The 24,454-nt window shown below is 52.8% G+C and overlaps 7 protein-coding genes across 7 annotated transcripts; 4 read left to right on the plus strand and 3 right to left on the minus strand.

Moving 5' to 3' along the window:
- Window positions 1-466: 466 nt before the first annotated feature.
- On the plus strand, window positions 467-886 carry CTRU02_200111 (uncharacterized protein; the record flags this gene model as incomplete). The annotated part of the gene is made up of 1 exon (XM_036723229.1): window positions 467-886. The coding sequence occupies one exon, from the start codon at window positions 467-469 to the stop codon at window positions 884-886; it is 420 nt and encodes a 139-aa protein (XP_036585018.1).
- A 7,827-nt stretch (window positions 887-8,713) lies between these two features.
- Window positions 8,714-8,947, minus strand: CTRU02_200112 (uncharacterized protein; the record flags this gene model as incomplete). The annotated part of the gene is made up of 1 exon (XM_036723231.1): window positions 8,714-8,947. One exon carries the CDS (start codon window positions 8,945-8,947, stop codon window positions 8,714-8,716), a length of 234 nt encoding a protein of 77 aa, XP_036585019.1.
- Window positions 8,948-9,156: 209 nt separating this feature from the next.
- Window positions 9,157-13,222, plus strand: CTRU02_200113 (uncharacterized protein; the record flags this gene model as incomplete). The annotated part of the gene is made up of 2 exons (XM_036723230.1): window positions 9,157-11,808; window positions 11,861-13,222. 2 exons carry the CDS (start codon window positions 9,157-9,159, stop codon window positions 13,220-13,222), a joined length of 4,014 nt encoding a protein of 1,337 aa, XP_036585020.1.
- Window positions 13,223-14,908: 1,686 nt separating this feature from the next.
- CTRU02_200114 (zinc knuckle transcription factor) lies at window positions 14,909-16,522 on the minus strand (the record flags this gene model as incomplete). Its single annotated transcript, XM_036723232.1, has 6 exons — window positions 14,909-15,090; window positions 15,142-15,309; window positions 15,359-15,478; window positions 15,528-16,070; window positions 16,133-16,329; window positions 16,389-16,522. 6 exons carry the CDS (start codon window positions 16,520-16,522, stop codon window positions 14,909-14,911), a joined length of 1,344 nt encoding a protein of 447 aa, XP_036585021.1.
- A 2,369-nt stretch (window positions 16,523-18,891) lies between these two features.
- CTRU02_200115 (voltage-gated k channel beta) lies at window positions 18,892-20,207 on the plus strand (the record flags this gene model as incomplete). Its single annotated transcript, XM_036723233.2, has 6 exons — window positions 18,892-18,979; window positions 19,032-19,061; window positions 19,117-19,209; window positions 19,269-19,330; window positions 19,387-19,520; window positions 19,571-20,207. 6 exons carry the CDS (start codon window positions 18,892-18,894, stop codon window positions 20,205-20,207), a joined length of 1,044 nt encoding a protein of 347 aa, XP_036585022.2.
- A 1,134-nt stretch (window positions 20,208-21,341) lies between these two features.
- CTRU02_200116 (2-nitropropane dioxygenase) lies at window positions 21,342-22,511 on the plus strand (the record flags this gene model as incomplete). Its single annotated transcript, XM_036723234.2, has 2 exons — window positions 21,342-21,465; window positions 21,577-22,511. The coding sequence occupies 2 exons, from the start codon at window positions 21,342-21,344 to the stop codon at window positions 22,509-22,511; spliced, it is 1,059 nt and encodes a 352-aa protein (XP_036585023.2).
- Window positions 22,512-22,759: 248 nt separating this feature from the next.
- Window positions 22,760-24,313, minus strand: CTRU02_200117 (tRNA (uracil-o -)-methyltransferase; the record flags this gene model as incomplete). The annotated part of the gene is made up of 1 exon (XM_036723235.1): window positions 22,760-24,313. One exon carries the CDS (start codon window positions 24,311-24,313, stop codon window positions 22,760-22,762), a length of 1,554 nt encoding a protein of 517 aa, XP_036585024.1.
- Window positions 24,314-24,454: the final 141 nt, after the last annotated feature.

Here is a 24,454-nt window from a genome sequence, read left to right on the forward strand (position 1 = left end):
ATTAACAGAACAACTCAGACTCTGAGAAAGGGAGAGGAACTCAGCACGCGGATATGAAGCAGGCAGTAGCATGAACGTCCTTTCAACCCTCTGGTTATTTGTCCGCTGTTGTTCCAGGCCGCCAGTTTCTGTACTCATTCTTCCTCCAAGAATCCCTTGTCCCGGGACAATGGCAATGCTCGTCTTTTGTGCGGCCTGAGAACGATCTCAAGCAAAGACATCCCATCTTACAATGAGACAGACGTATGCCGCCCAGTCTCCATCCTATAATGCTTTCCCCCCCCCTATCTAAAGGAGCAACGGAACCCAGTTGAGCGCAGAAGATGCGTCACGTCGCCAAAGATATGATCCCATTCAATGCCGCTCCCGTCGCACGCCTATCGCCTTAACAGGTCAAAAAAATCACTCCTGGTCTTCCACTAACTCAGGTTCTGCCGAGCCCCCCAGCAGAGTTGCCCAGCGAGAAATGTGTACCGCAGAAAACATCTACCATACAACCTGCGGCTGCTGGTCTGGATTTCACGTCATCTGGGAATGCCCCAAGGCCAGCCTCGGCCCATGCCCCGACATCGTCTCCTCAGGTGTGCTCCGTAAACCAGGCAAGTGCCTCACCTGCCGCCGCCGATGTGAGTGGCATCAAAAGGTTCTCCCCCCCTCTGCATCGCCCACGCTCGCAAGTGACCATGCGGTCGACGATAGGCTCAAGCTGCTTAGCGAGATGATGCGCAGGGCGTTGGAGACTCCGGCTAGAGTCTCTGCCTCCCGGGCCGAAGAGCCGGGTAACCGTGTCGATGGTAATCGAGATGCAAGACCAAGTAAGGCACAAAGTGAGATTGGCGACGATGGGGTGTTCAAGACATTGAGCACTGCATGGCATCAGCAATGAATACCGGTTCTAGATCGCAAGCCCCAGGAGTTGCCATGCCGCAGTGTCGCAATGGGTGTGCCGCGGTGGATAATACTAACACGGCTAGACTAAGGGATGGCTCTCGTTTGGACCAAAGTTTCCGCAGCGAACCCTTCGAGAATCACTAATGATGAATATTTTCTCTCCCCAGGGGATGACCACAAGCAGAAGACCTATTCATGAGAAATGAGTAATGACAAGTGATCCTACAGAAGCATCGGGGAGGCACACGACCTAGGGCAGACACAAACACACAGGATCACATCCAGAACAAACATCCGTGATGCTGTGCGACAGCGATATACTATGCGGCCAATCAACTGCAGGAGGCCAGCATGCATTGCGACGGGCAGCCGCTCAAATCACCGATGCTGTTCCACCGCCATGAGTAGGGCAGCGGACGAACAACGCCCAGTTTCAGGGAACGGATAATCGAGCCAAAATCGACGCCGTGCCATGCGTACCTGTTGCAGCCATCGGTCTAGCGTGGTGTTGAAGCAGGAACTCGTCGACTGGTTCGATCTTCTTTTTGGCCGGTGTGGGATATGGCGCGGCAGCGTAAGACATCGGGCTAGAACACGAGGGCGGGCTGTTGCTCTCCTGCCCGCTGCATGTTACCACCGTGCCGTGTGTATGCATGCAAAGTCCAACAACCTCGCTTCCATGCGCCTCCTCCTATCGAGGAGAACCGGCAGGATGTTGGGCTCGAAGCTGCATTTTTCTGGGTGCAGCAAGCCAAAAACCGATAAGCATTGTTTGCTTTGTGGCGTAGCTTTCCTGCTGCTGACAGAGATCGAGCTAGTGATGCAGTTTGCCTGGCTCCATGCAAATGTGCAAATTGGAGGGCCTCATAGGCCCTTAGCCATCAGTATTGAAGGCATTAGTCGTGCTTTTGGACAGAAGACAATCCTGAAGGATCAGAGAAGTCAAGCGAGACAGACGACAGATGGGAGACTCCGGAAACGCGCCCAAGGTCCCACCATTGACAAGTGAGTTTCGGCCAATATAAGATGCGGCGTATCGTGTTAATCTAAAGAAGATGGCCGCGCACGGCTTAAGAGCTCGGAATAAACAGAATGCTGTCTTTCGCCCCCATCCATATCGCTGCCATGGTCAGGGCTCTCGTTTGTATCACGATGTCTGGTTAGCTTGTCGAGGAATCTGTCCGTCTTGGGACGCGACCGGGCAGCTAGTTCCGGTTCAAGGGGTGCACTGCTTGGCTGCGGATGTTCTCATGGACGATGCCTTAGATTCGCCCGGCATGTGGGCTTCGAATGTGCTCAAGCATTCCGTAGCGTCAAATTTTACACACTACTGATTTCCTAGCTTGACGATTGAAGTGATGTTGTCTCCTCTGCTGTCCCGCATTGGCTTATATTGGACGATTGGCTTGCCCCTAATGTGAGAGAGCTGTCCTTTTCAAGTATCCGACGAATTGAACGAAGGAACTGTGTCATTATGGTACGACCAAGATGCCCGTGACTACAGAGCTCCGATATTATTGATAGCAATGTAATCTCTCGACCATAAGATCAAAAAAATTATGGCATTTCTCTAAGAAGAACACAGGCCACTCGCCTTGCTTGCCAACCTGTCGTATCCAGAAGGGCTAGGAATGCCTTTTGCAAACAAGAAGACAGGTATCATTCTGCCAGGAAGACCTCAATTCTGATTTCTTTGTCGTTTGCTTCGGGACGAGGACCCGGGCCGCATGGGCGCGCTCTGGAATGCGGGACAACGCTGCCGGAAAGGTAGATCGAACGCCGCGCGACATAAGGTGGCAGTGAAAGGAATCCCTGTCTCTCATCGATCAGCCATAGAAATGGAAGCGTGGCGTTGTAGAATTCCACAGGATCATCCTGCCGCTTTGGGTTGGGGACTGAGGGCGTTTGCAGGGAACAGCGCCATACCGAAACCAAAAGTGAAAGGCAGCAAATCCGCGGTGGCCGCGAGACATTCCACAACCAAGATGCGTGCTTACTAGGCAGCGGCATGAAAGGAATCATTGTTTGATTGTCTAAACTCAGCGCGTAGAACGAGACATGGGTCAACCGAATCATGGATGGGCAAATGTAAGCGTGTTTGCTTTTGCCAACGTTTGTATGCGCCGCAGCAAACATTCCCAACCGTCATGCATACTCTCGCCTTCCATATAATTTCCCTAAGGTAAGATTTTGTCGATAAAGGTAGCTCTTATGCCCACAATTTCAGCGGTGCTAGAGCACTTTGCTCAACTGATTAACGATCGACGTGAGAGATGTCCAAGTATCAATGAAGCCGGGGCTGATGTATACTAATGCAGTGAGAAACTGCCGTTTATTTATACAACATACTGAGGTCATTTGCAGTTGGTTATCAACAGGACACTGGCTTCAGGGTCCCAGCGCAGAAATTACTTACAGTCAACAACGCGCCTCGCATATTCATTGCTTGCTGACAATGTCCTGTTAAGATGCTTGTGGCACAACCAGCCCTATTGAATACCAATCAACTTTGTATCTGCGGCGTGTGACTGCGGCCTGGCAGAAGAACGGGATGTCCTGGAGAAGTATCAACGGCGCCAGTATTTCGATCTTTAAGCGTGGCCGATGTGCCAGAAAGGGAGCCGGGGCAAGCCAATACTAGGTTTGCGAGTAGATTGAACAATGGGAAAACCGAGCTCGGACCTAAGTATCATTGAATAAGGGTACGTGCTAGTATGGCATTGTATCACAAGAGTGCCGTAACCGCCAGCCTGAGCCTGAACTTGAGTGTCTCTAAAGAGAAAGACTTCATACCAGAATGAGTCGACCAGTCATACCATATGAAGGTGTAAGCCTAGGGATCTATCCATGCCATTCTACCGAATGGTACCTGAGCTTGAGATGAAAAAGGCAGGGAGGCGCTCACTGTCTCTCAGGTGGCGGCGGCAGCAGTGTAAGGGAAGTTCTCATAAACTATCGACTCGCAAACGCTGACACTTGGACCACGTAAATGCCTATCTTTGATGTAAATAGAAAGGCACCGTCGTTGATGAGGGCGAATATGTGGAACGAATCGTCGAATAGCAAGAGGTCGCATGCTCCCTCACTGACCCAGAACAAGAGTGGGCGCTACTTAGTGGCTTAGTCCAAGACAGCCCGGTGTTGGCAGGAAAGCCGCAGAGTCTACATCAGCCAGCCATGCCTGAATTACTTTGGATTCAATTAGGGCAGCCCCGTGTGTTGCGGCTAAGGCAGCGTATCGTCATTTCGTTGGGGTGAGGTTTTGGTGGTAAGCGTTCCAAAGTTAAATGAACAGCGACGTTCTGAAGAGTCTGGGGGCCCGACCTGCCGCTTCATCAGCCCCGCCAGATCATTCGATTAAACTCCCACAGTGGGTATTTCTGGGGCCGCGAACGCCAACAGATTGATTGCTACGGCTCCAGTTGGTGGAGAGCCTAGTGACGGAGAGTCTCAGAACCTCGTTCTACATCATTATGACTGGCTGAGGGGATCCCATCCCTCGAGTCTTTGGAGCATCTGTGTGTACCTTCTTGTCTCGCAGCTTGCGTCAGCCTGAGCCTGGAGGTGCTCAATGCTGAATCATCGCTCAGGACCCGCCGCCACCCTCAGTTCGGTAAGGGGTCTTAGCAGTTGGAAAGTCAGATTGACGACTGCATCGGGGATCTCCAGAGCGCCCAGTCTGTGCGAGAAGACGACGTTGCGCCCGTCAAAGTTAAGAGATTCTGACAGCAAGCGATATACTACTTTGGTGCACCAATTGTTGATGCTTGGACGGTCCCCAAAGTTGGGAACATGCTCGGACGCGGGTGCTTTGATAGCACTCTATTGCTAGGCAGATCCGTCCCATGATGGCGTGGCATAGTGGAAGTCAAAGCATTTGTGCCCGTTCGTGGTGTGCTCCTGTATGAAGACCGACGGCATCGGAAAGTGGAGAAACGGCTCCAAGAGATGGGTCCCCGAGTCCTCGGATGCGACAGTCGCGGGAGACGTCAACCTTGGCCAGTCTTGGCTTTCAACTGATGTTAACGGAGAGGCCTGAGAACCGTGTCCCCGTTCGGAATGCGCTGTAAACCGGCCCTGTCCGCTCGTTTCGTTTCGTTGCTCCGCTAGGTCTCCTGGATGAATGCAGGAAGGCGGGGCTGCTCCCAACAAGCGCGGCATTCGCAGGCTCAATGTGAACCAAACCCCGAGTTCTGGTACCAGACGGCCATAGATTCCTGGAAAAGACGAGGGTTTAACCGAAGAAGCTTCTTCTAGTAGCTGCAGGAGCATATCTCAGGAGCAAAAAGGGGGGGTGTCGCAGGCTGCAAGACGATGTGACGGTTGCAACGTATGAGTTGATGCCGTGCACCTGGAGCAACTGGCACAAACGACGACGGCGACAGTTGGGCCGTTTCTAGACTGTCTTACTCTTAGTATGAGGGAAGACCAACATTGCAGAGCCAAGAACGGCTGTGAGCGGATATGCGGTCACCTCAACATTTGATGATGATTTCTTTTTCCTAGCATAGATGAGCGGCGGGCGTAGATAGCTAGGTACGACAATGGAAAAAAAAGTTGGAAAAAACGAAAGAAAAAGGAACTTCATCTTCCTTCTGCAGTATTCAGGCCTAAAATGAAAAAAAAAGAAACGAGTCAGTCCATAATGTGGCACGATATTAGTGAAGGGAAGAGTAGGCAGACGGAAACTAAAAGAGCCCAGGCCAGCTGGCACGCGCCATTGTGACATCCAAGCTGTTCGACCCAAATAGTGTCTCGGGACGTTGGTAGAGTAATTGCCATTCGGTAGGGTAGGTAAACTGAAGGACTCCTGTATCGGAGATAAGCCAGAAAGGGAACCTTGCATATCTCTTTGGCCATAACAGCCAAAATCCATAGTTGGCAATGTGTTTGGTTTCTGGTTGAGAATTGGCAACGATAGCTCCTGCTCTTTGTTGCAAACAAAATGGTGGGGACAAGTGTCTTGGTGGAAGGAATCACCATGCTTGTTCATTCGCACTACGTATGGAGTACAGTGTTCTGCCAAGATGTGTCGCATGTGGGAAATGGAAATGGCACTGGAAGTGGAAGTGGGCATCATGGCATGGGTGCTTTCCTCCTTGGAACATGGAAATCCGCTCTCGTCTGGCAGTGACCCCCAATACTACCTGCCAACGTCTTTCAAGGTGTTGTAAGACGACCCGTTTCAATGGATATGGAAGCTGTACCTATAACGGACCATAACTCGATCGGACTATTGGATTGCCCTGGGACTCTTTGGCCGGCTTCATCTCCGAACTTTTTTTTTTTCTTTCCCTTTTTTTAACCTTCTACACCATGCCCCTACCGACACCGTCCCCCAGAGATGCTTCCCTCCCAGACGGTTTACACAGAAGACGGAGGGTGATGATGGCGGACAGGGTTGGTGGGAGGTCAAGACCAGCTACTGCACAGTAGAGTAGGGGTTGAGACCAGGGCCCCTGCACGTCTAATTAACCACAAATCCACTCTGTTTGCAACCTTGCATCTGCATTCTAGCCACAACGAACCAGACGATGTGAGGTCACTTTTCTGCCGATTCGTCCGGCTTCTACTTGTCGGAGACTTTTCCCATATTATTCTCTTTTCCCATTGCGCCATGGGTACGCTAGGCAAGGAAAGACTAAACAGCAATGGCAGTTGTGATGTGATGGCTATGGATGGATGGCGTCGGACAAGGGGAAAAACAAAAGCGAGCATGTTTTGCGTACAGGCGAACCCAGTAACTGTGGTGTAGCAGCCGCCATCTGGCATTGCATCTCGCAGCATTGCGAGACAGAAACCTCGATACCCGCCTGGAAGCCGTTGTTTCGTCGTCAACGGGTCATTGATCCATCCTCATCTACCACGCACATCAGAAAAGGGGGTCGCTTCGAGGGGGCCATGGTGGCTATGACAAGGACCTGGGGTCTACACGTGAATGAACCCCCATCTCGTTAGGCCAACTCGCAAGTTTCTGTCGACTGCTAGGGACTATGCTATCCGCCAATACAGGGGAAAGAAACGAAGATAGAGACGAGAAACCCACGACCAGAGCCAGAGCCAGAGCCAGAGCCAGCGAGGAGAGCGAGCATAGGAGCACCACCTGGGTCCTCTTTTTTTTTTTTTTTTTCCTTCTCTGTCCGCTTCTAGTGATCCTGAACCTTTTCCTCCACACTGCAAGGGCATAACTGTGGGCAATGGCACGACAGTTACCAAAACCATCCCACCATTTGCTGGAGAACACGGGCACGGAATACACGCTTGACTCCGGGGTTCTGGCCCGTTCATTCTCTTTATTGTATGTGCTGTGCTGGTCCCTTCTTACGGATAACACAGCCTGCATCACACTACGCAGAGACATGTTGTGAAGGCGCTCTCGTGCTCCCTTTCCCCGGTCTGGAGCGAGCGATACGTACCTCGCCTCCCGCCTCCCCATACTCCGTACCGTCACCGTCAACCGTGTTGGCTGAGAACTGGCATTTTCCATTGTTCTCAGAAAAAAAAAAAAAAAAAAAGGGCATTCTTGTGCTTTGGTGCTGCTTGGGTATCCGTCTGCCCCACCATTCCAATCCTCGGCCGAATGCAGACAATCCCCTTCCAAAACCTCTCGCTTCGTCCCCTAGACTTCGCATACCACATGTCGCTCCATATGCATGCAAGTACTGCCTACATCGGGCTGGTACCTGAATGGTGGATATCCTTCTCGATGCACCACACCCTTCCACACCCATCCACACCCACACATGCTCCAGGGACGGAACCACAGTAGGCCTATCCTGGAAGGCTAGCAGGGCAAAGTACTTCCAACTCCCGCCCTTTAGTCCTTGGTCTTGCAGTTCTTGGTAGTACTAGTAGCTGGTCCCTATGTTCCCATGTCCCCATGTCCCTATGTCACCTCACCTGCACTAACACCACCAACTCGAAGCCGGCGCCGTCCTGGCAAATACCTTTGACACTAGCCACCAAGACTTCCCGTTTCGTCTTGGCCGCTGCCGGGCTTCTTTCTCGACGACTCCTTGTCCACTTTCTTTGGCTTTTTTTTGTGGTCTTTTGATGGCTCCTGCGCCTGCGCCTGCGCATCAGCATCTTTTTTTCTTGTGAGCTCCTCTGCTTTGCTTTGCTCTACTTTGCTCTTACCTACCTTGCCTGCCTCGCTCGCTCGCTCATTCTCACACCTTGGATCTCCTTCCTTCTCGTTTCAATCTCTTAGCTCCGTATTCCGCAGCTTTTCTTCTTCTTCTTCTTCCTCTTCTTCTCTCTTCACAAACAACACATCCTGGTCTGGATAGTGTACGCTGGCCGCCAATCAAACACCTCTCGCTCACGTTATTTCAGTTCTGTATCACCATCACCACATATACTACTGCCATCCGACCTCGTACGGCGCCTCGTTTCGTTTGCTTCTCGCCTGTGCCTATATATCGACAACACTGCTTTCTTCGACCCATCATTACAATCATTAAGGTACGTACGTTTGCTGCTGCTGCTGCTGCGAGTCTATTTTGTCTTCATCTCCGCCCCAACCACCCCAGTCGCGACTCGCCGTCGTCTCCCAGCCAGCAAAAGAGAGTGTGATCGGCAGAAGCTGTTACCGTGCTGCCTCCCAAAGTCGACCTCCCACCCATGTTCGCTCGTCCGCACTCGACACTCCGTTACCCGTTCGTTGTCCCGTACTCGCCAAAGCCATGGCTCGCTCGCCTCCCGGACCGCAACCAGACTTTTGACCTACCTATCACGCACTCTCACTCTCACTTTGGGATGGATCGTCTTTCTTGCGCCTACATTCAGCCATTTCCGCCCCTTCACCATCCCACTTTCTAGCTCAAATTCTCCCCGCAGTGGCTCTTGCTCTACGAGGCTTGCTACCACCACGCATGATTCTTCTGCCTTGGCCCCCCCCGAGTGGATCACACACAAGTCCTTCACTGCCATGCGGCCCTGGACCAGGTGTTTCAGCTCTGCAATCGTTGCCGCTTGCTCGATTAATAACAAAAGATCCGCTAACAACTAGCATCACGCAGCCATCCGCCATCCGCCCCAGCCTTTCCTCCCACATAAGCAATTCTGTAATATTCGCAAACACTCTGCCAACACTGCCTCAGCCAGCCGTTACCCCTGTTACGACAAGGACGATTCGTTTGCGAGACAACGCTCATCGTCCTCCTTCGCGTCGCCTCAACCTAATCTCCTGTGGTCTCACGGGGCCCCGGGGGACCTGTTCTGCTGCTGGTTGTCGCAACTTATAGATCCAACCAATTGCCAAACATGGCCACCACAAATGCCGACTCGATCACCGCGTCGAGGTCGCCCTCCGCTTTACCATCACCTCAATTTCAAACGAGGTCGCGTACTCAGAGTATATCGAGCGACCGCCCCTCCACCGTCATGAGTGTCGGCCTCATGACACCTCCCCTCACCGTCACACCCGAGGCCGCCTTTATTGCTGCCTCGGCCGCTTCTCAAATCGTTACAAACGACCACGACACTCATGCCGACACTTGGTACGATCAGCATGGAGTCGAGCCGGCAGGAGAGACTGCGCTGGTCTCTCCTGCTGCGTTGCAGTTGGTGAACAGCTTTCTTGACCAGCTTCTCTTCAACTTCTTGTCTGCATCTCGCGCTACAACCTTATCCGCCTTAAGGCCAGCCGTATCCGAAGTTCTGAAGCCGAAACTTGCAAAGGACGCTATCAACCAGGCCGATGAGGAATTGAGGGAGTACTTGGGTGCCGGAGACGAGGATGATTTCGTCCAGTCGCAAGGCACAGACACATCTTCTAAGGACTGGGACCTGGAACTTGTCTGGAAGCGGACCCGATTGAGATGCATGGTCTACTCCTCGCTTGGCGACATGGAAGAGGAGGACGAGGACTACTACATGGAACAAGAGAACCTTAAGCCCGCCGCCGACGAGCGTGGGCCCGAGGTTATTTCGCCAGCGGTCGCCATCTTCTTGACTTCAATTCTCGAGTACATGGGCGAACAAGCCTTGGTTATTGCAGGCCAAGCAGCATACCATCGACTCCGATCGAAATTCGAGAAGGAGCCCAAGGATGGTTCCAAGACTAAACCCGAAGTCGCCGACAGAATCGTCGTTGAAGAGCTGGATATGGAACGGGTTGCTCTCGACAGGACCCTGGGTAGATTGTGGCGGGCTTGGAAGAAGAGGATTCGCTCTCCGACCCTCGACGGGCGTCCGTTTTCACGCAAACCTTCTGAGCACTTTAGGCGGAACAGTGAGAACGTCTCAACAACCAACAGCCTCGGAATCCAGGAAACGCCCACCGAAGAATCTGAAGTCGATCGCGTTGAGGAGTACATCAAGGCATCCGCCATTGCCCTGCCAATTAGTGATCGTGACATCGATGAAATTGAGGTGCCTGGTCTTGCTTCTTACAGCGATGAGGAAGACTCGGACAGCGAGGAACCAGAGCCTGCGACGCAACGGCCGAAGAGTCTGATGATCTTCACATCTCAACCCAGCAATGACCTGCCCACCCCTACAATGTCTCAACCTCACACCCCAACCGGCCCCTCCAGTCGCAAGCGCGCGAACTCGTTACCCACCCCGTCGCCTTCACCATACACCTCGCCGGCTCTCAAACGTGCCAAGATTGAAGCGATTCCTACCAAACTGGATGACCAGGAGGCCAGCACCGAGGACTCCGCTGAGAAGGAGATTTCTACAGAAGATTTACCTGTTGACACTAAACTCGCCGACGAAACGCCGGAGAAGACCGAGCCAGTCGGGCCGGCAAAGGATGATGAGAAGGCGAAGTCTGAGCCGCTGGCCGAACAAGCCCCCGAGCATAAACCCCGGAACCCGAATCGTGTTTCGCGATATGTGGCCCCCGCCGCTGCGACAGCGGCGGCGACAGCTGTTGTGGCAGGGGCTGTCTCTGCTGCTAAGGTGACAGCGGTGCAGGCCGACCCAGAGCCCGCGGAAGAAGATGTTGGTGAGATCGATCTCACTGAGGAGGCAGAAATTTGCACATCTAGCAGAGTGTCAATTGCTGGCCGGAGTTCACCTAGCTCACCCAGCATGTCTGAGTCTGGAACGGCTGTTGTGGTCGCGCCGAACGGGCTTAAGAGAACGCCATCTGCTCGCGTCATCGAAGTGCGTGGTCCGAGAAGCCCAGGTTCGAGAACACCCTCGGTCGAACCTGCCGATCGGTCCCAGCAGGCCACTTTGTCTCGCGCAAGCAGTCTTTCCCGTCCTGCTCCGCCAACCATCGAAGAAAAGCCAAAGCCAAAACCAGTAGAAATCGAAACCATCATTCGCTCGGCCACCTCCACGCCTCGCACCCGGTCTCCCGTAGAGAAATTATCTCGTAGGCAGAACACCAGTGAGTCCATATCGGAAGCCGAAGAAGATGCGCACGCTCGCGCCACTCATGAAGACAAGGGAAAGTCGGCCACAACTGCGTCGACTCCGCCCCCCAAGGCTGTAACTCCTGAAATCAGGTCCTCGCAGGCAATCTTGGCCCCAACCCGACAGCAAACTTCGCCCCGCCACCAACATAGTCAATCTGCAACCAAGGTCACCGTTCTTAGCGGCACTAATGGCACTGCTGAAGAGCGTGTGCCCTCACCACTCAACCGATCGCATGTCACGCCAACCCTCCCTGACCGCAGCGCAGGCCGGCCTGGGCAAAGCATGCACTCACCTTCCGCCAGCATTGGTGTGTTGTCGGTCGAGCGGTCTGCTGCTGGCCGTGATTCCCTTGAGCGTCCTCGACAAGTCCGCACATCAGGTTCATCCGGCTCATCAATCACTAGCAAGATCAGGGCGGTGCGGACATCTGAAGATGGCAAGGCGCCTCGTGCCGATAATCTCGCTCGAAACTTTGAAGAGCTCATCCAAAGCGACGAGACCATTCAGTACACGCTTACGCCGGAAAGCATGCGTGACATGATTGTAAGTCACAGCCGTATTGGCATTTTACTCGCTAGCACTAACAACAAATCAGGGAAACCGGGCGCACAGCGCAAGCCCAGTCGTGGGTCCCAAGTCGAGACGGAGCGAAGATGCTCGGACAGTGATGAGTGGTGGACGGAACCGATCGGCTTCTGGCGCTGCTGACCTTAGAAGAACCGTGTCTGTCAGCCGAGCAGCGGGTCTAAACTCCCACCCTGTTGATACCAAGCCCAAAGGTTACGTTCCAAAGGCTCCGCCTAGCACTACGTTGACCAGATCGAAAACGAATGGCCCAATGGCCCGGGACGCTCGCGTTTCTCGCGACACGTCTATGAATGATTTTGCCGATTTCATTCGGTCTACTGGTCCGACTGCCGACAACGGCCCGGCGCCGCTGCGAAATGTGAGCGGCCCGCCCCCGCCACCAGTGAAGAGCAGCCTTGATTCGAGACGTATATCGTCGTCAAACAACCGCCCTCGCCTTCAAGCTCGCGATGCCGCTGTGGACAAACGAGAAGACAACTCGGATCTTATCGATTTCATTCGGCGAGGGCCTCCCAGCACGAGCAACCCTCGCATCCCGCGTACCGTCGCGCCGTTCCGAACAACAATGGACTCTGACCAAATGTCAGGTGCCGTCGGAGGCAAGGCGGTTGACGCGAGCCTGCCTGACATTCGATACAGCCAGGCATCGACAAATGTGACGGATATCACTATGCCCTCCGTTCAGTCATCGATTAACTCTCAGAGTGCGCTGCTGAAGAATCGTCCTAGCGCAAACGATGAGGACGACATGATGCCAAAGCGTACCAGGAGACGTGTTCGCGACCCATACGCTATTGATTTGAGCGACGAAGATGAGGAGGAGTACGCACAACCCGCCCGGCCTGCCCCTAAAAAGGAGGAGAGCTTGGCAGACTTCCTCAAGAACTACCAGCCGCCTCCTGAGCCTGCTGAGCCTGTGGTTCCACAGAATATCAAGAGAAAGGCTAGCGCCCCCAGCCTCATCGGACGTTTCTCGAGGAAGGACAGCAACGCTGGATTGAACAGTGCCAAGCCGGCCAAGGTCGACAGCCGTTCCTTGAACAGTCGTGCTGGTGGTGCTCAAGGCCACGTTCCCATCCAGGTTAACATGTCTTCGGGCCAAGATAAATATGGGGGCGTTGACGCCGCCGCTAATCGGCCCCCAATGCAGTCCTCAGCCGGGCGCGTACCGATGAAGAAGTTCGAGCCAAGGGATGCTGTCTCGTCCACCAGCCGAACCAACGACCTGGCATCATTCCTCCGTAATGCCGAGCCGCCACCACAGGCGCCTTCTGCCCGGTTTACTTCCCCTGCCGAACACCAGAGCAGCAGCGTCGGTAGCGGCTTCTCCAAGATGTTTAGCCGACGAAAGAAGTCTAGCATGGCCTGATCGCCGAAGCATGGTCGTCGCGGAGCCGCGACACGAATGAATGTCATGATCTCACTCTCGCCTATGAACAAATCATGTACCCTTGTCCTTTCTATTACACCATCACATGAAAGATTATCTGCTGTCATTCCACAATCATGTTGGCTCTGAGGCGGATTCAGTCGGCATAAGTCGAACCTGTACAGCTTTGTTTAGTTTTCTTTTCTACATTGCATGCTGCTTTTACACCATTGCTTTGATACCACCTTTCCCAACGAGCGGAAGAGGATCTTGTTCAGTTCTTGTACAGCCTAGGGAATGGACCGGCAGTGGCCATAGGCATTCTTTTTCTTGGATAATGGCATGGGGATGGAAATGGTTTCCACATCTCGAGGACCTGGACAGAAAGGCTTAGCCTCGTTCAGAAGTATATTTGGACTCGTTGCAAAGGCAACCAACATGAATAAATACATTTCAATCACCATTGACCATTTTGTATGTGCGTGATAACCTGACCTTTGTTCGTTATACCCACCGGCTGTGTTACTTTTGAAATCTCCTAGCACCGCAAGCTGCATTCCAAACCAGGCGGGACACCGTTGCGTCTTGGCGCACAACTTGATTCAGGGTCCTCGAAGCGCCAAGCGGGGCCGTATCGTCTTTCCCTTTTTTTTTTCCCCTGCATCATTGACAGCCAAAGTAAGACCTGGTGGCATTCCGACAGGTGTTTCTCGCAGTTTCTGCAATCCCTGTGTCCGACTTTTCTAGCCTGATGCCCCCCCCCCCCCCCCCCCCCCCGAGTCCTCCTCGCCCAACAGGTGACGCTGTCTCGACAGGGAGTTCTGTCCGCAGCGCAAACTCATACACACGTCCTACAGATCCCCTTTGATGACGATCATGTGGCGTCGAAGCGGATCGCGACCCGTTCGTTATCGTTTCGGCCGCCGTGTAGATCTAGAAACTTGAGGAAAGCGCGCTTTGTCGTCCCGGGGGGAGGGGAACCGCATAGTATGGCGTGATGTCTTGGATGTTGTGTGCGATGGCGTGTACATTTTCGCTTTGGCTACGGCGATGGGGGTGTACTGTTGTTGTTTTGACCAAAGCGAGGGTTTCATTGTGGGAAGGAGGTATGAGCTAGGGAATCTTTTTTTTTTTTTTTTGAGCCGTTTTTCGAGAGTAAAGTTGGTTCTGTTCCGTTCTATCTTGAGTATTGCAAGATCGAGGGCTCCTGGTAACGCCTGGTGAGATTTAGTCCTGTGTTACTAGTACGACTCGGATTTGAAGTGAAGTTGGGTGGAGTTTACCAACCCGGCAACAACTCAAGGGGGGCCGGATTTCAAGACATTTATTTCCCTTGGAAAGACTATCATATATGACAGCGTTTGTATGCAAGACCTCTCTGTCTCAGTTGTATCATATGGGAAGAAAGCCTGCTTGGTCCAAAGGCGTCGAATTTGCGAAGTTATCAACTTTGTTGCCATTGACTTGGTCACGGTGACACGGAAGCAAATTGTGTCATGGACATTGCTTTCTCTATGGGTTGTCTATCTACCTGAAGACACCATAATCGTATGTCCTGACTATGAACATTCATCAATCGTTCTCCTCGAGGACCTAGTCACCACTTGGGGCAGCGACGATAAACTATAGCCTCGAAGTCAAGTGCAGAATATCAAAGCAATGGAGACATAGCCGGAGAAGAAACATTTACCAGCCGCCAACCTCCTTAGTGGAGTCATTGCCGCCGGTACCCCAGGCGTCACCAGTATCGGCAACGGCACCATCATTGGAAGCACCAAAGTCGTCAACTTCTTCTTCCTTGGGGGCGTTAGGGCACTTATACTTCTTGTGGCCCATCTCCCCACAGTTCATGCACTTGATGCGCGTGGCTATTGGTAACATGTTAGCATACTGAAGTTAATGAAATATGGAGTACATACGGTCAACAGGCTTCTCACAATCACGAGAAGTGTGGCCCTCTTCGTCACAGTTACGGCACTTGATCTTGCGAGGCTCGGTGCACTCCTTGGAAATATGACCCTCTTGGCCGCAGTTATGGCAAGCACGACCACCACCACCGTTGGGGCAGTCACGGGAGAAATGGCCCGCTAACACTGTTAGTATTGATACTGAATTGGCATGAGCAATCTAACGTACTCTCATGACACTTGTTGCATTCAACACCTTCGGCACTGCGGGGCTCAGTACAGTCGGCAACCTTGTGGCCGGATTGGCCGCAGTTCTTGCAAGCGAACTTGTCAACACGAGGAGTAGGACCTTGAGAAGTCAGCGATATGTAGTTTTGGGTGAGGAATGAGAATCTTACAGTCACGAACTCGATGGCCCTCCTGACCACAGTTGAAGCAAGTGATGGTGACACGAGCCTTCTCATTGGCCTCCTGAGTGCAGGCCTTGGCGGTGTGGCCAATCTCATCGCAGTTGTTGCACTTCGGCATGAGACGAGAGACCGGCTCGCCAGCATCGTGGAGACGTTCACGGTTCTCCTCGGGGGTAGGTGGCCAAGTTGCCTTCTCACGCGCGCGCTCAGGTTTAGGAGAGAAGCGCCACTGAACGGTGTATCTCTTCTCTAGATTTCCGTGGAGATCCATGTTGGTGTGAGTAGGAGCGAGAGCACGCTCGGTAGCAATGAGGTAGACACCAATCTGCTGGCAACGGAAAGCATCTTCAAGATCGACGTAGGTCATCTTGGGGTAGTGCTTGAGGTACTTCTGGATGGCCTCCTTGGCCAGAACGCCATCACGCTCGGCGGCAGCTTCGACAATCTCATTCCAGGCCTTCTCAGCTTCAATATCCTCGATCATGCTAAGGTCAATCTTTCGAGGGTTCTTGCAATCGACAATAGCGTGGCCTGTCCATAGTTAAAAAAAAATAAAAACTAATACAACCGGTTATGGGGAGGTGGCAGCATACCCTCTTCGTGACAGTTACGGCAAAGCTCAGCAGGCTTCTGGGGGCAGTCCTTGCGCATATGACCGGGCTCTCCGCAAACTCGGCAGACCATAGCGGGAGCGTCCGGGCAGTCTCGGCGCATGTGGCCCTCCAAACCACAGGTATTGCAAGTGCCACCGAAAGGCTTGGGGGGCTCAGTACAATCGGCCTTGTTGTGGCTGTGGATTTGCGTCAACCAAGAACAAACACACCTAAAAAGAGGTAAGAAGTAACGTACCCAGTGTGGCCGCAGTTGAAGCAGGCGCCACGGTCATCATCTCCATCATCTCCCTGAGGATTATTCCAAGGATCGTCAGCGGGGACACGCTCGTTGGTGCCCCACGCATCGTCCGCAGTACCCCAAGCAGACATTTTGTTGTAAATACGCGAGGTACAAATACAACCAGGTGTCTTGCTAGAAGTTTGACTGTCAAGCGATGACAGAAGAGGTGAAGTCTAATCGAGTAAGTCAGCGTTGATGAAGTTTTGACAGTAAGGAGAGAAAAACTTGCAGACGGAAACAAGAATCGGAAAAGGTGAGAAGTGTGAGAAAAGTAAGTAATTTCACGGGGAAGCTGGCAGGTGGGCAAAGTAAAAACCTGCAGACCAAAAAGGCAACAGACAGAGGAGAAAGAAGGGGGTAACGGAAGGACCCAGCTTTATAACAGAGAATGGGAAAGAGCTGAGAACGACCTCTGCCGCAGTTGCCTTGATTCGAATTCAGCCGAATATGGAAAGATGTCTAGTATCTTCCAAGGCAAAATGTATAGGACCATGGCCGTATGGGAAAGTGCTCTAGATGCACCTACCATCTCAATATCGCCACAATTAAAACCAGCATAAATTAATTAGGTCAATTACGACCTCTGCTACTGCTGCAGAAACAAGTATTTCTCTATGGCTGGGTGATGGCTTATAGAAACGAACAACTGAAAGTGTAACCTCACGGTCACAAAAACTCAGAAACTCCAAGAGAAAGTTATCACGCGAGGTTATATGATTTACTACCTCTTAAATGGGAGGAGTTTTGGATTGTACAGGTTGGTTACATTTGAATTTTGTTTGATGACTCTCTGATTAGTGCTTTGGGAGATACCTTTTCTTCGCATAAGATGGAAAGGCGAGCAAGGAAGTGAAGGTTTTTAGGCAGAGCAGACTCTTTTTCTGGAGTAGAGATCTGTGTTTCTGTTTGATTTTGAATGACAAGTAAATGAATAAACAATCCGATCTTACGATTCCGTTGCTAGTTTCATTACGCAACATCGATCTTCGAGGAATTACAACACAATAACAAGACCACCTGAAATGCGTGAAAGCACTGTGCCAGTAGTCACTAGAGCGGGAAGATTGACTGAAAAATAAACTGCAAGCTGTAACCAAGTTTAATCCCAATCCGGGTTCTTTATGCCGCCTCTGGCCATTCCCTTGCTAATGTGGTTGTGTGTCCAAAATGTAGTTGCAAACCCTCGGTTGATACTCTGTCAGCTTTGATACTCACCTTAGTCTTTCAAACTTATGGAAGCTTAAGGGACAATACATACTGTATGACTTAACAAGTAAGCATGAAGGGTCATGCGGTAAGCACATTTGAGGTTGTCAGTTCACGCGATCTTTGATGAACTGCAGAAATTATCATCCCAGTATCTATTATTTACTTAGTTTTGTGATGTATTCTGTGAGAATCGACCAGTTACATGTAAACCGGGAGAGACTATATAATAACCGGACTGACTTGATTTACTGCTGGTGCCACTGCCGTTGTGGTTCCGAGGGCATCGGGCCGGCTCAGCTCTTCAACGTCCAAGCAACCGATTGGACCAAGCCAACGATGGCCGGCAGTCTTTCGAATACTACTTACTAGACTCGCAGCCGCCTTGACCAGCTCGCAGACTGAAGAGAGCGCCCTTTCGTCACCTTGATGGAAGCTGCGTCGTCGGTGAATTAGTCAGCCGCAACCTATTCGCAAATTCGGGGGAATCGGAGCAGCGAAAAAGGGCCGCACCCCTGATGGATCCGCATAAAAGACAGGGGTAGTGGTGCAAAGGCGACTCCGGGTTTGCGCGTAGCGACTGCAGCGTCTGGAGGGGCAGATGGAGGGGTAAATTAGCGTGCACTCGCTTAAGTCCCTTAGGGATGGTGACATCAGCATTTTCCCCATGAGATTGAGAAAAGACAAGGCTTTCTTAAGAGATAGCTTGCTGTTATCCCGATACTTGCTTTCATTAGGGGAGGTTGGAATTATAAGAAGAGACTTTTACAAGGTTTCTGCGCTGTGTGCGAGTGTCTGTGGGCATTGCTCCAGAGCTCGGAATTAAGCTTCCCGCCAGTCATAGCTTCTGAGTAAGGACAGCTTGAAACGGGGTGAATGCTGTACTGGTTTGGTACCCCGCCAACAGCCCACTACGAACCTGGACAACCTAGTGACAAATGTCGTTTCTTATTGAGGGCAGCGTTGACACTAATTGCCCCCCATATTGAGCTTGACCGCTGGCCCATGTCAGCGGCTCCTGCAGCAGCCGTGAGAGAATGCGGACTGGTATGCGAAGTGACATGGGACGGAGCTCTTATGGAGCTTCCTCTTTCAACACAACCTGATCCTCTTTAATCTGGGGACTATAAGTAAGGTCTCAGTCGCCCTCTGCATGACTTGACAGTTGTCTTCTCCTCCACATCTGCTCTCCGAACTCGCACCCACTTGTCTTCAGCTCCATTCCCTCGAAAGACCCCCAAATCGACCCAAAATGTCCAAGCCTGACGATCTCCCCCCTATGGAGTACCGCTTCCTGGGCCGCTCTGGTCTTCAGGTTAGCGCCATCAGCTTGGGAGGCTGTGAGTTTTCCTGTGCTGGCGCCAATTGCTTCCTCAACTGACCTCACCTCAGGGTTGACTTATGGCGGTCACATCGACACTGGTAAGACGAAAGTGTGCCGCATCCTACGACGATTTAGAGCTGATAGATGATCCAGAGGGCACCTTTGCCTGCATGAAGGCTGCCTACGACTCTGGTGTCAACTTCTTCGACACTGCTGAGGGATACGCCAACGGCGAGAGCGAGATCGGTACAGACAACCCCATCATACCCGCCCGGAGCAACATGAGAAATTGACTTCATCTTCAGTCATGGGCCAGGCCATCAAGAAGTACGGCTGGAAGCGCAACGACCTCGTCATTTCTACCAAGGTGCGCTGCTCGAGCTAACAACACTGGCTACACGCAACTGACAATCATTCGGGCAGATCTACTGGGGTGGTGCTTTCGGTGACAATGTCGTCAACAACAAGGGTCTGTCCCGCAAGCACGTCATTGAGGCCATGGACGCCTGCCTTGAGCGCCTTGACCTCAAGTACGTTGACCTTGTCTACGCTCACCGGTAAGAATTCCTGCCCGCTCTCGTTAAGACCACTTCTGACCAACCACAAGTCCCGATCGCCAGACTCCCATGGAGGAGACCGTCCGCGCCTTCAACCACCTGATCAACACTGGCAAGGCTCTGTACTGGGGAACCTCGGAGTGGAATGCCGACGAGATTGCCCAGGCCTGGCGCTACGCCGACAAGCTTAACCTCGTCGGCCCCGTCATGGAGCAGCCCTCGTACAGCATGCTGGACCGCAAGAAGGTTGAGCACGAGTTTGCCCACCTGTACCGCGAGGTCGGCACGGGTTTGACCGTCTTCTCTCCCCTGCGCCAGGGCATTCTGTCTGGCAAGTACAAGAACGGTATTCCCGAGAACTCCCGCTTCGGCTCCGAGAACATTGGCTTCATCAAGGACTTCTGGAAGCGCGAGAACGCCAAGAAGCAGTTCCAGGACCTTGTCGACCGGGCCAACAAGGTCGAGCCCATTGCCGAGAAGCTCGGTATTAAGATGAGCACCCTGGCCCTTGCTTGGGTTCTCAAGAACAAGAACGTCAGCTCCGCCATCATCGGTGCCAGCAGCCCCGAGCAAGTCTTTGAGAACATCCGCGCCATTGGTGCCCAGGAGAAGCTTACGCCTGAAATTCTCAAGGAGATCGACGAGGCCCTCGACAACAAGCCCGATGCCATTATTCCCAGATTTTAATGGGGTAAGGCTACGAACTGGGTAAAGAGAACATGAAATAAAAAACGTCTAGGGGCATATACTGTCATAGAATACCCCGTAATGGTTTAATGAATATGCGCTGTTAAACGGTTGTGCCGACAAAACAATGGCACATCAACTGAAAGAGGGGTAGAAGTACACATGTTGGCTATGGTAGCAAAGAAAATACCAGAAGTTGCCAATAGAAGCCACAATGAGTTGCCAATTTCGCGGTCCAACAAACTATTTCCTAAGCCTAAGAGAAGCCTGGGTTCGCAAGTGAGAGAGACACCGACAACGACATGTCATCTGAGTGTATATATCTTACCATTCGCATAGACTAATAACCAGCACCTTGAATGAAATTGTTGGTCTCGCAATCAATATACTTCCGACGATGACTTCCCCAAGGAACTGCCTCTCTCATCAATTCTTAATTGTGGGGAGATGTACGCAATTGCCCGGGACCCGCACAACGTTCCCAACAAAGTCTACATATGAATGCTTGAACTGTCCTCAACTGCTGTCGAAAATAAAGAAATCACATGGATTTCTCTACTGTGTAGTGTTGTGTTGTTACAATTTTTTTATAGGCAATAAGTAGGTACAGAAACATCGTTGCACATGCTTCGACGCTACGCTACAGAAACAAACATGACGAAACCGGCGGAAGCAGCGGCAGGCGGCCCGCAGCCGTATGTATATCCCCGACGGCCCCGCGCCGCACCGCCGCGAACTGAACGAGGTACCTACAAAGCCAAAGCTAAAGCTCTCCCTCCTCCTCGCCCACTTCTTCCGTCCCAAGTGTCTTTGCAGAACCGGTTCGTGTTTACCCCAGATCTACCGAGGTCCTGGCTGACGCACGGCAGCCTATCCTGACCAATGCAACCGTTTCCGCGGAGTCGAAACCCGGTCATCTTCCGCCGCCTCAACAAGTCAGCTGCAGTGACTCAATCTCACGGCATCCCACACCTCCTCTCCTCCACCCGTTCATCATCCTCATCGTCGTTCCCTTCACTCCACCAGAGACACGATAAAAAAGCAAGGGGCCTCCCAAACAGTCTTGTCTCACCATCAAGATTCAACACCAACACCTACACCTTCACCACTTTGTCCAGAAACCAAAAAGCAACCATGGCCCCTTCGAAGCTGAGCACCTGGTTTCCCCATGTCAAGGCGCCCGTCATCATAAACGCGCCCATGCTTGGGGCCGCCGGCGCTGGTTTGGCGACTGAGGTCCACAAGGCCGCAGGATTCGGTATGAACAGCACCCCCCCTTTTATCTCACTGAGACCCCCCCCCCCCCCCTCCCTTGCCATGACGATGTCTCTGATCGGTGGAACATGCGCTAAAAACTGAGCAACCCCAGGTTTCATTGCTGCAGGCTTCGACTTCTCTGAGTCGTCCGCCCAGATCAAGGACATGGAAGCCGCGCTCACACAGGCCCGGTCAATTCTCTCCTCGGACGGAGTTCTGCCTCTGGGCGTGGGCTTCATCACTTCCCACGAGACGGCCGGCCTTTTCGTCTCCAATGTGCTCCCTGTTCTCGTCCGCCACCGCGTTGCGGCTGTCTGGCTGTTCGCCCCGCATGCGGAACTCAAGCCACACGCACAGATTATTCCTGCTCTGCGAAAGGAGGGAATCAAGGTGTTCGTGCAGGTCGGCAACGTTGCGGCGGCGCGCGAGGCGGCCGTTGATGGGGCCGACGTGATTGTCGCCCAGGGCGTCGACGCGGGCGGCCACCAGTTTTCCCGCGGGTGCGGCGTTGTGGCACTGGTTCCTGAAATCAAAGCGCTACTCGCCTCCGAGTTCGCCTCCAAGGAGATTGTGGTTGTCGCGGCGGGCGGTATCGTAGAGGGTTCTGGTGTTGCTGCCGCGTTGGCGCTGGGGGCTGAGGGTGTGGTGATGGGCACGCGGTTCGTTGCGACGAACGAGGCCATGTCTTCGCAGTTGCACAAGGAGCTGCTCGTGAAGACAAAGGACGGAGGCGTGAGTACCTGGAAGCACGAGTTTCATGACAAGCTGGTGGACAGCAAGCTCTGGAAGCCGGGTTATGATGGGAGAGCGATTGTTGGAGATATTCACCGCGAGTATCACGTTCTAGGGGGTAAGACGGCGACGGTTGAAGAGAGCCGGGAGAGGCTCAAGACGGGCTGGGGTGAGCAGGAGGGCAAGGATATGATTGGTAAGTGGTCGGGTGCCGGAGTTGGTCTCATCAACGAGATCAAGCCAGCCGGGGAGGTTGTTGTTGAGGTTAGGGAGGCAGCAAGAAAGAGAATCCAGGAGCTAGCTGGGTTGGTATAGATGGCCGTGTTAGTTATGAAGGTGAGCAAGCATATACAGTTGAGATTACAGACGGCAGCTGTTTGTCGCTTCTGTGACAATACTCTTAGAAAAAACATTGATGTCATGGAATCACGTTCAACCCATCTCAGGAACCATTGCTTTTGACCTGGCGAGTGTATTGTCACTGACTTAAAATTCGGTCTTGATGCTGAGTTGACGGCATCAAGAGACACCGCCTCTCTACTAATCTAAGGAACCCAAGGCTACTAATGTCCTTTCTCAGTCTTGGTCAACTTTGCCGCGCTCTCAAAGTAACCCCCTGTTCCGCCGTACTTAGCCAACACACCATCAATATCTACTTCGTCGACACTCCGTGTCCGCTTGCGTCCCAGCATCGCCGTGTTTCGCGTGCTTGGGATGCGGAGCATCTCCGTTTCAACTACCCAGCCGCAATCCTCAGCAATACACGCCGCCCAATCGACGAGGCATGAGTACGTCGACTGCGACTTGGTCTTGTCGCGCGGCAGCGGTGCGCGGTGTTTTTGCCCGCCTAGGGTATGACTACAGCAAGGTATCATGATGAAAGGACTCTCCGACAGGGTTGCCAAGATAGGGGTCCATGGAGTCAACTCGTCAGCGTGGTTGGAAACGATGAAGGTGCCCTTCGGGAAGGCGCCGTTGTGAATCTGCGAAAGATCAAGGACTGGCTCCTCGCCCTCGGCATATGAAGGTCGTGAGACTGCGTCAGGGAGGAGAACGAGCCTCTGCAGGGAGTCTTTCCCTGACTGAACCGTGTTATACTTTGCCCAAGACTTTCTCGCCCTGGCATCAAAACCCCAGCCCGAGTAGCCTTCTTGGATGAGGAGGTAGACGAGCAGACCATTGCCGCAGCCGATGTCCACAAACCCAGGGAAAGGTTGATCCGTGTACATATCTGCCCACAGCTCGATCAGAAAAGCAGCAATGCCCAGGTCCTCAAAGACATGCTTCGAGGGGTCAGTCGTCTCAGCCCAGTTATCGACCAGGTCCCTTGCATACTTGAGCTTAAGCTCTGCATAGCGATTCTGGAAGCGCGCCTGTGGGATCACGACGTCGTGATGCACTCGCTTTGTATACCCGGCAACACGTCCCTGGCCGTGCTTATACAACACAGAGAGCAGCATGCGGGCCGTCCGCACTAGCTTTTCAACGGCGAAATCGGCCTCATCGAAGAACAGGTAGTGAATAGACACAGTACCGACGGCTCGCGCAGCGTCCCACTCGTGGAGATGCGCGACTCCCCGGACCTTGGGGTGATAAAAAGGAAGAGCTTCGGGTTTAGATGCATGGGGGAGGTAGATGACCAGGGACCTGGACCTGGTGGAGGTAGCATCGGCACCGGCACCGGCACCGGCATCTGCATCTGGGGTACTGGAGGAAGCGAAGACACAAGTCTGCTCCAGGGGGTCATCCCGGCGGGTGTTTCGCGGGATCAGCCTGCGTACGAGGACGCGGTCGTTGCGGAAATCCTTGAACGCAACGGGGATGGGTTGCTGCTGCTGCACAGCTTGTGCGGCGTCAGCACCCTGTTGCTGATCTGGGTGATCAGAGGTGGGGGGAGGGGCGGGTATCCATGCTGGGTCGGTGTCATGGAGAATGTCGGCGCGGAAGAGCCAGCTCGAGTTGATGTTTGGGTTCTTGACCAGATTCATCATAACATCCTCAAAGACGTCGGGCCCAAATGCGCACTCGTGGCGGAACAAGGGATGCCATATCTCACCCGACACATCGTGGATGGAGGGGTCATCAGATGGGCCAAGTGCCGTTGGATCGAATGCCATGACAGTGACGGAATTGAATTCGGTTTCCTGGGCTGCAGCTGAGAAAAAGGAATGTTACAATACTTTTAAGTGTGTGATCAGACACCAAAAGTTGTGACTCGGGCAGCTATCGCATGAATGTGTAGAAATGGCGCTAGGCGG

This window comes from Colletotrichum truncatum (genome assembly GCF_014235925.2).
Source record: "Colletotrichum truncatum strain CMES1059 chromosome Unknown Contig_0001, whole genome shotgun sequence".
Lineage (NCBI taxonomy): Eukaryota > Fungi > Ascomycota > Sordariomycetes > Glomerellales > Glomerellaceae > Colletotrichum > Colletotrichum truncatum.